This window comes from Dipteris shenzhenensis, chromosome 14 (genome assembly GCF_047967505.1).
Source record: "Dipteris shenzhenensis isolate YYH24624 ecotype China chromosome 14, Dip_SZ_1.0, whole genome shotgun sequence".
Lineage (NCBI taxonomy): Eukaryota > Viridiplantae > Streptophyta > Polypodiopsida > Gleicheniales > Dipteridaceae > Dipteris > Dipteris shenzhenensis.
Window position 1 is genome coordinate 17,976,639 of NC_141609.1, and position 13,682 is coordinate 17,990,320.

Genomic DNA, 13,682 nt, shown 5'->3' on the forward strand with positions numbered 1-13,682 from the left:
GGGCTGCAATGGCAATGACACATCGAATGGTAGTAATCCTGAAGGTGGGAGCAAATGTCTCCTCAAAGTCAATGCCTTGTTGTTGGGCATACCCTTTTGCAACAAGACGGGCTTTGTATCGATCTATGCTGCCATCAGATTTCCTTTTTAATTTGTAGACCCACCGCCTTCCAATAGCATGCTTGCCAGGTGGGAGATCTACTAATTCCCATGTGTCATTTTTGGCAATAGATTGTAACTCAGCTTTCATTGCATCCATCCACTCTTTGCAGTCAAAAGCATCGTTATGGCACAAAGGCTCTTCATTGCAAGCTGTAGCAAGGAGTGCAAACTCAAGAAAGTGACCATGCGGTCTATTCCCTGATCTTGTCTGGGCAGCAAAAGGCTGATCTTGTTTGCTGTCCCTCAATGTCTCAAGAAGCCATCTGGGAACTTGCTTGTGCTGTCTATTGACAGCTCTTTCTTCAATGACTGCATCATGAGTAGTGGGATCATTTTGTGCCGGAAGAGAAACCTGCAAATCAGCATGAGGTTGTGGCTGATTATTGCTTAGTGGAGGGCCTGCAGGAGGCTCATGTTGCTGCTCAAAATCCTCTTCTGATAATGGCAGAGGTAACCAAGATTCAAAGGCATCAAACATGTCAACATCTGGCTTTGCTTTGCAGTCCACAAGAGGAGAAGCTGAATGTTCAGCAAAGATCACATCTCTATTGACAATAATCTTCCCAGTACTTGGTTAATATAACCGATACCCTCTGCTGTCCTGGGTGTAACCAATAAATATGCATTTGATTGCCTTGTCATCAAGCTTATGTCTCAGCTGAAATGGTACATGAACATATGCAAGAGACCCAAAAACTCTCATGTGTGAAAGTGAAGGCTTCCTGCCTTTCCATGTTTCATAAGGTGTAATAGTCTTCAATGCCCGTGTAGGTGATCTATTCAGCACATAGTTGGCACACATTACTGCATCAACCCAAAATTTATTGGGCAAAGACTTGGCCTTAAGCATGCATCTGGCCATCTCCATTGTGGACCTGTTTTTCCTTTCAGAAACAAGATTCTGCTGAGGAGTGTAAGGAGTAGTGCATGAGTGAATAATGCCCCGTGAGGACAGAAATGCATCAAACTCCTTTGACATATACTCACCCCCCTATCTGTGTTGAGGGTGACAAGCTTGCTTCCTGATTCATTCTCAACCATATTCAGCCATCTCTAAAAGCATAAGAGAACTTCAGATTTGGCCTTTAAAGGATATACCCAGCAATACCTTGTGAAATCATCAATGAGAGTCATGAAATACTTGTATCCTCCAATGGCATTTGTCCTCATTGGGCCACAAACATCACTGTGTACTAGCTGCAATTTCCTTTGTGAGAGTTTTGGACAATTCTTTTGAAAAGGAAATCGATGCATCAATGTTTGGAAACTGTGTGAGTCTGAGGTACATCATTTGCCATCTGCTGTGAATGTAGCTTTGCAAGAGCTCTATAACTGAGATGGCCCATTCTCTCATGCCAACCATGAGTTTCAGCAAGTTGTAAATCTGAAATAGCCAATGCTTCAATAGAAAGTGCAGTTGGATGATGATCAAGGTGATAAAGCCCTTTTTGCAAAGTGCCAGTGAGAACTATGGCATTGTCATCACGAAGATCATATACTAGGCATCTGTAGCCATCAAAAATTACTATGAAACCTGAAGTAGCAATTGCTGAAATTGAAATCAAGTTGACTTCAATTCCAGGCACAAAAAGAACATTTGTCAGAGTGACAGGATGGCTGGAAATGGATGTGAGCTGCACATTACCAACTCCTTTTACAGCATATGAAGCATTATTAGCACATGTAACAGTCCCCCCTCGAGGTGCTTCAGCTAGGGAATGAAAGTTAAAACAACTCTCTGCAAGATGTGACATGCTTGGAAGCACCACTATCAAAGTACCAGGACTGAGCATCATTAGCAGTAAAGAGTGCATCAGCTTTGAATGGATCAAATGAGCAATGGACAGCCCATGCCCAATCATCCTGAAGAGCATGTGCATGTGAAGCATCTGCTAGCTCATGGGAGGAATTGCAGCTGCTATGCGCAGAGGAATTGTAGCTGCTATGCGCAGATTTTGGCTTGCCCATAGGCTTGAAGCCTTGCCTCTTCCTGTCTGCTGTGAAGCAAATGCATGATCAGGAATAATGGCTTGTCTGTTAGCTCTACTTTGCTCTTCCTGCAAAAGCAAAGTAACTAGCTGATCAAAAGAATAGTGGTCTGGATTACTTATGGCCACTAATCGAAGGGTTGTAGCAAACCCTTGATATGTATCTCGCAGTCCATTCAATGTCGTACTGACAAGCTGTGAATTTGGCACCACCTCATCAATGTTGGCAAGCTGCATGAGGTCCTTGACCTTTGTCAAGTATGCATCCATTGACTCACCTTTTTTCATATTGACTTCCTGTAATTGCCTTCTCAAATATGCAACACGAGCTTTATTGCGAATCTAATAGAGAGAAGCCAATTTATCCCAAGCATCCTTTGCTGTCCTGCAAGACTGGATGTGTGGAATAATGATTCTCTTGCATGATAAAGCAATGCATGAATGTGCATTTGCATCTCTTGCATCCCATCTTGACTATTCTTGAGTTGGAAGAGCAGCAGCAGGAGTGCTAGAGGAAGAGGCATCAGGAGGAGTATCCCCTGCAAAAGGACCAGCAGTAGAGGCAACCACTGTAGCATTGGCTGGCCTCAGATCAGCCCCAGAAACAATATTCCACAAATGCTTTGCGACAAGAATATCGAATAGTTGGTGCCATCCAACTTATCATCTTCACGAAGAACTCCAAATAGATCTTGATTGTTCCCAGCCATAGCAAATGTGATACGCTGAAAAAGACCTGAAAACCCAAAAGCCTCAAGGCCATCACTGCAAAAAACTGTCTGTCCCAAAAATGACAGCAAATATCTGCAAATTTCAGACCCAAATCAAAGGGCAAATGCAGATCTGATCCAAATGTGACTGTGACAAGCAATGTTCACTGCAAAAAAAAAGCAAATTTGGCAAAAGCCCCAAATTTATTGAGGGCAAATAGGCCAAAAAGAGGGCAAATGTAGAAAAGCCCCAAATTTTGCTGAAATTTTTGCAAATGTGACCCAATGTATGCAAATCTGACTCAATGCCCTGCAAAAGTGACTCAATGTTCTGTAAAATGACTCAATGTCCTGCAAATGTGACTCAATGTACTGCAATCAAAAAGAAATTGCTGACCAAATCCCGAATCTCTAGTGTTCTTGCAACAAGTTGCAACTAGAGGAGATGAAAGGTGTTGAAAGCCCCAAATTTTTCCAATGTCCTGCAAGAGACTTCACACGTGCAACTCCTGTATGGAGATCTCGAGAGAAGTACTAGCTGTACGGACAGCTCAAGTACGGTGTACGACTGTACGGTCAGCTCAAGTACGACTGTACGGTATGCGGTTGTACGGCTGTACATTGTACGGGGATCATAAGTACTGCAGTTGTACAGAGGCTCCCACGTGCAGGTATGGTGATGTACGTGTACGCCGACGCAGATGTACGACGACGCGCAGGTACGGCGATGCAGATGTACAATGACGTGCAAGTACGGCGATGCAAATGTACGACGACGCGCAGGTACGGCGATGTACGTGTGCACGATCTGTGCGTCTGCTCACGTACGGGCTGTACGGCCCAGGTACTCGAAAAAGGTTGCAATAGTTGGAGATGTGTCGACCAGCAGGACAGCAGATTCCCAATGAGCAATGGAGGAGCCAGGGGCTGAGGAGAGCTAGAAGACTAGAGCAAAACCTGCTCTGATACCACTGAAGGATCAGAGAGAAGAGAGAGAGAGTGCAGGTAGCAAGAAGTCGTAGTAGAAAAGCCGTCACGTCAAAGTCTTAGATAGATAAAAACATACAAGTACAAAGTACTTGTACCTAGACCTAGGACTAAGTGTCCTAGGTGTCACATAGGACTAAGTGTCCTATGTGGCCTAAAAGGCACTAACACTATAAGTGCCTACACTTATGCCTACAAGGCACATACCATGGCCTATAGGGCATCACTAGAACCACCAAAAGATGGCCTACAGGCGATATGATTTTCACCCTGCTATTCATCCTCATACTCATCATTGTTGCTTTGTACATAAGGATCGTAGGGGATCGGGACGTGTATACAATTCTATTGATTACTCCTACCCAAGCGAAAAGATTTGTAAAAAGAGGGGTAGATTGTAATCTTGTGTATATACGGGATTCACGAGATCTCCATATCTCAAAAGAAGATCGGAAGAGAAATGAGTTTCTTAAAGCTTATGAGGATCGATTTTCAAGAGATGACTCATTCGAATTGCCTATGGAGAGAGAAGATGATCATGCCATAGACTAAGAGCCAGGAGCTTCTCCTCCATGTAGAGCCCCATACAGGACGAACAGGATAGAAATGGAGGAGATAGAAAAACAAATTGAAGATCTATTGCAAAAAGGCCTATTCGACCAAGCACTTCTCCATTTGGAGCACATGTATTATTGGTCAAGAAGAAGGATGGATCATATCGTATGTGTATAGATTACCGTGCTTTGAATAAACTTACGATTAAGAACCGGTATCCGATTCCAAGAGTGGATGATTTATTGGATATGCTTAAAGGTGCTAAAGTTTTTAGCAAATTGGATTTGAAATCTGGTTATCATCAACTTTGTATGAACGCTGGAGATGATCATAAGACTGCTTTTCACTCTCACTGGACATTATGAGTTTTTGGTCATGCCTTTTGGCCTAACTAATGCTCCAGCCACTTTTAGTAGGCTGATGAGAAGGGTTTTGCGACCCTACTTGGGAAAATTTGTCATAGTCTTCTTTGAAGACATTTTAGTTTTCAGCCAGAATGAGGAAGAGCATAAGGATCACCTTGCTAAGGTGATGAAGCTTCTAAGGAAGGATCGATTGTTCCTAAATACCAAGAAGAGTGAGTTCTTCAAGACAGAAATAGAGTATTTGGGACACATTGTGTCTGCTGAGGGAATTCGGGTTGACCCTAAAAAGGTCAAGGCCATAATGGAATGGCCAATACCCAAAAATATACATGAGCTGAGATCCTTCCTAGGGATGTGTAGTTATTATCGCAAATTCATTAAGAATTTTGCACGTCTTGCCTCTCCACTAACACATTTGTTGAAGAAGCATTCCTTGTATGAGTGGGGAGAGGTTCACCAAGTAGCTTTTGAGCAGTGTTAACACTTCCAGACATGGACAAAGAGTTCTTTGTTGTATGTACGGATGCGAGTGGTACCTTGATTGGGCAATGTTGATGCAAGGAGGGCATCCCATTGCTTATGAGAGTAGAAAACTTCAAGGGGCTGAATTGAAATATATCACGTATGAGAAGGAGTTACTGGTAGTCATTCATGCTTTAAAGTTACGGAAGCATTATTTATATGGTTCTGCTTTCAACATTAAGACTGACCATCAAAGTATCAAGCACTTGTTTTCTCAACCCATTGTTTCTTCAAGGCAAATCAAATGGGCTGAATATATTCAATCCTCCAAATATTGAATATCAGCCAGGAAAGGAGAATTTAGTAGCTGATGCTTTTAGTAGATGGCCCCAAGTTAATCACATTTCTGTGATTAAGGAGAAATCATTCGGAGCAATGGTTGAAGCTTATCCTTTAGATGAGGACTTCACTGACATTTATGGGAAGATTCAGCGTAATGAGGTCGGGGGTTTAGAGGCTTATTCCATCGTGGATGGATACTTATTTTTGGGATGTGCCTTATGTGTACTCAAAACATTTTGGTATCTAGTCATGAGTGAGTTACATGCGAGTCCATATTTTGGATACAGGCATTAGAGGGACCATTGACAATATTGAAAGATACTTCCATTGGCCTAAACTTCGCAAAGAAGTTTCGACCTTTGTTCAACAATGTGGCGTATGTCAGCGCATTAAATCTGACACAAGTAAGACTGCTGGTCTTTTGCAGCCTTTGCCTATTCCCTCAGAAAGGTGGGAACACATTACAATGGATTTTGTGTCAGGTTTCCCCAAGGTTGGTCAGTTTGAGCAGATTTTCACTATTATACATAGGCTGAGTAAACAAGCTCATTTTATTCCCTGTAAAAAGGAGTTGTCTGCACCTGAAACAGCAAAGTTATTCATTAGGGAAATCTTTAGGTTACATGGGTTACCAAAATCTAATGGGCTACGACTTTCCCAACGAGCTTGCCATGGCAATCTATGCTTGCCTTCATCGGTTCTGCCATACTCCCTACCTCAATCAAGGTCTGTGATGATTTGGAATGAAATGTCAAAGAGGTCTCGCAGAAAACTCAGTCAATATGATATCTTGGTAGGGATTATATCTCTTTTCTTGGATAATTTGTGATAGAATCATGACCTACATTTGATCAAATCCAACCCACTATCATCCTCTCTGTCCCCCACCACTGGTTTCTTGGATTTTCTCTTGAAACTCTTGAGCTAGGTCAGGCTTGCCCTCGAGAGTGGCCAGCCTGGTTTCAACCTTGCTAAGATGATCCTTCAGGGCGGTTTCGACCCTGCTAAGCTGATCCTTCAAGTCAGAGTTCTCATCTTGTAGCTTCTCGACCTCGGCTAATAAGAACACCTCCCATGAGCTTGACTAGTTAATGGCTTGGTCGGTGTTACCAAAGCGCTGGCGAACGATTTCCTTGGCATCTTACTTGTGACAGACTGGGGAGGACATCTGAGCCAATAAGTGTCCAAATCAAAAGACCCTGTGTCTTAAACTGATGTATGGCCGATTATGTCTTAATTTTCACACAGTTACGTTAGGAGTTGCTCTTTTTGCACTCCTTGGGAGCTGCCCTATGCCCTCCCTAAGCGGATGTATTAGCTGTCCCATAGACTTGTTGGTCTCCCACGGACATTAACTCTCTCTCTCTCCCTCTCTCTCTCTCTCTCTCTCTCTCTCTCTTCTCCTATTGTCCCATAGACCTTTTGGTCTCCCATGGATGTTAATAGAGACTCTCTCTCTCTCTCTCTCTCTCTCTCTCTCTCTCTCTTATCATTGTCCTACAAAAACAATGTCCCACTCTATTTCAAGAAGCACGACTAGCAATGTAGTCCACGCAATAACTTTTACTTGCTTTACAATCAACAGCCAACAACATAAAGCATGGTGCAAATTACGTAATTCGTGTGAAGCTTCTATGCAAAAGGAAGTCCAGGTTCAAGGATCACTTTAGTCTTTGATTGCATGAATATGAGAGAAAAATGAGTCACTATGAGTTTTCTTATAATCAATTACATTTGTAGAGTGAAAGAGCTGGTCTTTTGCCTTTATGATAGCTTGTCAAATGCAATTTACCTAGAGGAGGCTCCTTTTGAGTACTTGAACCTTGAAATCCTTGAGATCTTTGATTATACTTTTTAGATGCACGAGGGCGACCGTGGTTAGCCAGGGTATCAATTACACTTTCCTTTAAATACTCAGGAGGTCCCGTGACCTGTAATTAAGAATGTATTAGGCTCTACACTTTCCAATAAACCAATTAATTATCAACACAGTAATAGAATAGATTTATAGACAAGACTACGACAAAGGCAACCTAATTCGTTGTCTTTAATTGGCAAACAACATAGATATAACATGTCTTTGTCATATACACAACTTATATGAACAGTCTTTGTCATATGAGACTGAGTTTTCAAAGAACTAGCATGTATGCTATGGGGCATTTGTTGTTTGCACAGTTAAGAGTTGTCTTGGATGATCAAGAGTGTCCATATCCAAGAATTCAAAAGAGCAATTCTGATATCAAGTAAGCATTTGTGAAGCCGAAACCAAAAAGAAACTCTAATTCTATCTTCAAGAATATGTTTTTTAAATATTTTAAAACTAGTTCTGAAATTCCAGTGACATCATCCTAACCATCTTCTACAAGCAACAGCTGCATACCACTTGTCAGCTTCACCGGATGCCACCAAGTTCCATCAATCACCTAATTCTTGTTTCTCCATCTATGCCTTCAAACCGACAATTGCCCTTACCATCAGCCATGGAAGCTCTTTTATGTCAAGCCTATAATTGAGTGGCACTTGGTTGTTGATTTGCACTTCACCAAAAGACCTCAAATCTTGCTGCAATCAATTCCTTCTGTTCTGACTGCAGCTGCATGTGCAAGCCGTGCACAAACTTTTCCAGCCTACTATCATCATCATGGAGTTGGATTTCTAATCCGCTAAACACTCAGCCTGAGACTAACAATCTCACTCTGGCTGTAAACCATGATCCATCACTCTATCTTTTATCTGAGCATGCATGATGGTAGCAAAAACTAAGCCTTGAGGTCCGTGCAGAACTCGTCCCACTAGTGTGCTGTTCTGCCACCGAGTCGTGACATCCCAAGATAGATTGCCAAAATGCACTTTTCATTGTCACTCTTAGTGATAACAAAAATGTGATTGTCAAACTAATGAATCCATGTGAATTGCTATCATGCAAGATAAAGCATGCACTGTAGAAACAGCAGAAAAAGTATACCAAGGTCAAACAACAACTAAAGTATAACTAAAACCGTTCAAAAGTGAAGCCTGAGACTGGAGCATGGCACAAGCTCTCGAGTGGACGCAAATAAAACAAGATCTCATGAGTTGGAGAAGAGATGGGATGTCCAAAACGAATCCAAATGAGTAAGCCAAAAGCTAAAATCTAACGGACTACCCTCTCTATATAACGAATCCAAATGAGTAAGCCAAAAGCTACAAATCTAATGGACTGCCCTCTCTATATAAAAAACCAAACCTCACCCTCTCCCTTGGTCACAAACTCAATCACATCAGTACTTTAATGTACTTAAGGGGACCCACTACTACTATCTATGGTTAATAAGCTCTCCAAAATGCATTAGTACAATAGCATTGCTTAAGTCAAAACTTGGCCTAGAAGTATTCAGAACTCAGCCTGCAAGTAGCTCTCCTAAAATACGGCTATGTTCTCCAAGTCCATGATACCCCCAGTTTTGGCCATTTTGCACCTAGATATTTTGACTTCTGCATTAAATAAACATTTGACCTTCAATCATCATTACTGTCCCTGCAGCCATAATCATAAGCTCACACACCTTTTTTTATTGGGTGAAAATAAGCACACAAACATATAAGTGTGTGTGTGTGTGTGTGTGTGTGTGCGTGTGTACAAAGATATATATATATATATATATTGTAGCAGAAGATAGACTAACTCTCTCTCTGTCCTCCTAAACACTAACTGCAAACTGCAAGATAATGCACTCAATACACAAAGTGATGCTATGGATGTGAGTGAGAGAATCAGAGGGAGAGAATATAGTGGGCCTCCATAGAGGAATAGATACAGCTGAACAATGAATGCCCAAGGGGCTGAATACAACTGTATGAAGGGGCTGAAACCCTCACTGCAAAGCTGTCCTAGACTGGTGGATACTAAGGAGAGGAGGTGAATCCTCACTAGAGATCCCTGAAGAGGCTGAGGCTACCCTGCTGGTCTACTGGCGTGGAGGCCTAGCTGCTGCTATGGACTGAAGGCTGGCATGCTTGAGTGTGGGATGGAGAATGAGGGCCAAGGGGGCTGCTTTACATAGGCCCCCTTGGGATGGACCGACCATCATTTTACTGCCCACCGACCAAATAAGGAGCTAGCCGACTTGCTATCTGGCCTGACTTGCCACCTAGTTGTTGACATGGTGCCGCTTGTGGCTGACGCCACCCGCTAACGTGGTACCCTTGCTGATGTGGCACCTGTGTTGAGCTGGCTGCTGTTGCTTGCGTGGAAGTCCACATTGCAATCGGCTGACGTGGCTGCTTGCGTGGCAATCCACGTGGCTGCGTGCTGATTGGGCAGTCCACATGGCAGCCTAGTATGCCACGGGCTCAGGATGCCCCTGACATCCCCTTCTACTGAAACTCGAACTAGTATATTGAAGTGCCCTACCGTCGTGCTAAAGGCGATAACTGGCCGTGGTATATCTGGCGATAAACCCTGAATCCTGATCTACTTGGTTGATGAATCCGGAAATGGTTGCTTAGCTTCTGAATCCTAATCTGCAGGTACTGAATTCTTAGATCTCGTGCTAGCTTCTCGTAAGGATATGTGCGATGGGTTAATGCTCCAGGATGATGCTCCACGTGGTTTTCCTCGGTGCATATATGTGATAGGGACGGAGGAAGACTTGGTTTGAGATAGGGAGCCTGGTCTTGTTGTAATCCTATTTCCTGCTGTAAGACAGTATCCTACAGTAATACTGTGTCTTGCTGGAGTCGGTCTCGAGCCCCTTGAATGACTAATATCAAAGGTCGAGGCGGAACATCTCTAAGCCAAGCAATGAGCTTGGACCCGTGGCTTGGGATTTTGACATCCAAGCCTTGGTGCTGATAATTTGATTGGACTTTAAACAGGTGCCACCATCATGCTCCCAAGATGATGTCCACTACCTGAGTAGGTGCGACCCTAATTGGCCGACTGTGTATCCACCTTGAGATCTTCGAAGTGGCTAATGCTACATGTATGTTGCTCTCTATATGTTGCCCTGGAAATGCACCATTTAAGGCCATTAGTTCCATTGGTGTAAGAGGCAATTGAGCCTGTTTAGCTCCTTTAGTGGAAATGATGTGCTCGGACTGCCTGAATCTACCAAGATAAGGACCTTTTAACCACCAACCTATCCATAAAACTGAAACATATTTGAGAAATTGGCGAGGCTTCCTCTTCAGCTAATCTTCGAGCTCCTTAATGACTACCAAGGTTGTCCCTATAGTCTGTTGATCTTCAAGCTCCCCGATGACTACTGAGGTTTTTCAAGCTATTGTTGAACCACTTGACGCGGCTCCTGCTGGTAGAAGCTTCTGGTAATGCGGTGTCATGTGCATGGGTCATGTTTAATGTGTGCTTAGGCGCACAGGATTAGCTTTGATAACCTAGGGAGGGTAGTGGCTAGGCAAGCGATTCTCAGGTTGGGTTGCAAGGCCAACGGACAAGTTATCTCTTTGTGGTTCTATGATTGGTTGTTTGTGCTTGCAAAAAGCGATCACAATCATGTCAGTTGTTGGTATCAGAGCCACTCCTGCATGGCAAATTTCTGAAGGAGATAGCGATTCCTATTTGGATCTACCGGGTAAGTGCAAAATTTTCATTTTTGCACTGTTTGGCTAGAAACTACTTTGTTTTCGTCAGCAGGTAGGAAGGAGTGATCTCCATGTTTGGGAAGATGCATCCTAGTTGGCGTCCTAGTTGGCTTAGTGCCAGTTAGGGGGTGAATTGTTAGTTTGTTGGAGAGGAAGGGACTTGGTTGAGGCAGGAGTGGCAGATGACGTTTTTTTGACAGGGTGATGTGATTTGTGAAGGAGAAGTGATGCAAGGTGGAGCTTCCCGATTGGAAAGTCCAGAGGGACCTTCTATTGTAGGCCCCTACCCTGATAGAAGGGTAGAAATCTGTCCAACTGAGTTGAGATGTCAAAAACGTGCCCTTGCTTTTTTGTCGGAGTACACTACAAGGCATCCGGGGAGATTTGGAGGATTTTTCTTTTTGGGAAGTTAGGGCCCTAGTTTAGGATTTAGGGCTTAGTTTCCTATAAAGCTGGCGCTCCTGACCACACCCTCAGCTGGACAGATTTCTAAGATCTATGAGATCTCAACTCATTGCGCCATCAACTAGCCGCTTTTTTCTTCCTTATAGAGGTTGAAGATTTAACCTTTTAAACCACACGAGCTTGAGAGTATTCTTGGATTTCGTGAACATCAAGTTAGAAATAGAACAATCACCGGATACAAGATTAAGTGGAAGGACCGTGTCGAGGAGGACTCTACATGGCAGACATTGACCAACCCTCAAGAAGAGTTTCCGGACTTTCTTTTGAACTCAAGAGTGAGTTCTTAGAGGAAGGGGAGTATGTCATGTGCATGGATCGTATCTGACGTGTGCTTAGGCGCATGACTAGCTTTGATAGCCTAGGGAGGCTACATGTGCTTAGGCGCACAGGACTAGCTTTGATAGCGTAGGGAGGCTACGTGGCTAGGTAGGCATTCTCAAGTTGTGTTGCAAAGGCAATGGACGAGTTAGGGCTCCAGCTACTTTTAGCGGCACTGGGCTAGAGCCTATATAAGGGGCCCACGGATTCAATTTTCATTCACACAAGTCAGAGCAAGTCTAGCTCTTCCTTCCTAGTCTGGATCCTAGATCGCGTTGCGGACGTGCACCTACTTTCTAGTGTAGCCAAGATTCCTAGCGTAGTCCAGAGGCCGCTTTCTGGTGGTATGGGACGCCAGGAGGTTGTGAACTGGTTGGATGTAGATGTTCGTACCATCAGCCTAGCCTATGGCTCGAAGGATGCTTGGATTCTACAAGTCCTAGACCCGTGAGTATCATGGTTGGGTGGTGAGCATGGCTGCGCCTCTCTTTGTGGTTCATTGATCGATTGTTTGTGCTTGTGTGCAGGCCCGCATTCCCGGGAGCGATCGTGGTTGTGTCATGTAGGCAATCTTTCTTAATATGGCCCGGTATGTGACAAAGGAAGCATTGGATCTCTTTAGCATAGAGTGCTCATGTCGTTGCATCCAAGTACCCGCCATAATCCCGTGGGCTGAAACTTCTGACATACCACTGGATGTCTGTACACACCCATGGAGAAATTTGCTCAACTTCTAACTATCCTCTAGCTGCAACCGTATAAACATCCGAGTGAATTTGTTGGCATAATGACTCACCATCTCGGTGTCCCCCTAACATAGCTCGTAGAACTAACCCTGGAGCTTGTCTAAGTACTGAGGATGCAGGAATCATCTACATCAAAGTGGTCTTTCTATCACTTGAGTCACCAGGTGACCGCCTCGGCTTTAAGGTGCATGGATGCTAGGATGCACATCTCATTGTCGCTCGTGGCCATCACAAAGAAATAACTTTCAAACTGATTGAGTCATGACGTCAATACCAAAGAGTCTTGCTTACCATCGTACCACGTGAAGTTGAGCTTTCCCAAACAAGAAGGCTTGATTGGCGGTGGGGGCCTCTCCTTGTCCTCCTAGGATGGTCGGAGTAGAGTAAGGATTCCTCCTCCCGAGCAGCACGCTCTCTACGCTCCTTGGCCTCTTGAGCCTCGCTGTCCCAAAGTTTCCTGGCTTCCTGAGCCTCCTCATCGCGTTCCTCTCTCGCCTTCCAAGCTGCTTTGTCACGCTCTCTGGCAGCCTACTCATGATCGTCCCACATTTCCTAGAGCTGGGCCACGCGGTTGAAGAGAGCCTCGGATTGTTAATGCTGCATTTCCATCATGGTACAGATGGAAGTATCCGCAAGATTCTATGGTGGGGGTGGTGGTGCAGTGGAGGCACTAAATTGTTGGGTATTGGAAGCAATAGAAGCTCAAAAATGGAAGCACAATGGAGAAAAACGAGATGCTGTGATAGATTGCTGCAAAACTGAAGTGTAGGGCTAACTGCCCTAACTGGACTAAGTGTCCTAACTGACCTAGATGGTACATAAACTAACTATACCAATAGTCCTAACTGACTATAACTAGGACTACAAGGCTCATACCAAGGTATAAGTGGCATCTATGGATAGCCCATGCGATAGCCTACAAACCCTCTCCATGGTATGGACTGAAGTATCCTAGACATGGCTCAGGATACCTAAATATCTAGTGTCATGGTTGCA

At 43.9% G+C, this 13,682-nt stretch overlaps 1 protein-coding gene across 3 annotated transcripts in view; it reads right to left on the reverse strand.

The window, feature by feature from the left end:
* The window catches only part of LOC147894280 (plant/protein), a 50,299-nt gene that overhangs the window by 22,061 nt on the left and 14,556 nt on the right, over positions 1–13,682 (reverse strand). For all 3 annotated transcript variants that reach the window (XM_087384753.1, XM_087384752.1, XM_087384751.1), the window contains one exon: positions 7,364–7,502. In XM_087384753.1, the coding sequence (XP_087240879.1) occupies positions 7,364–7,502 (139 nt within the window). The remainder of the gene's footprint in view (positions 1–7,363; positions 7,503–13,682) is intronic.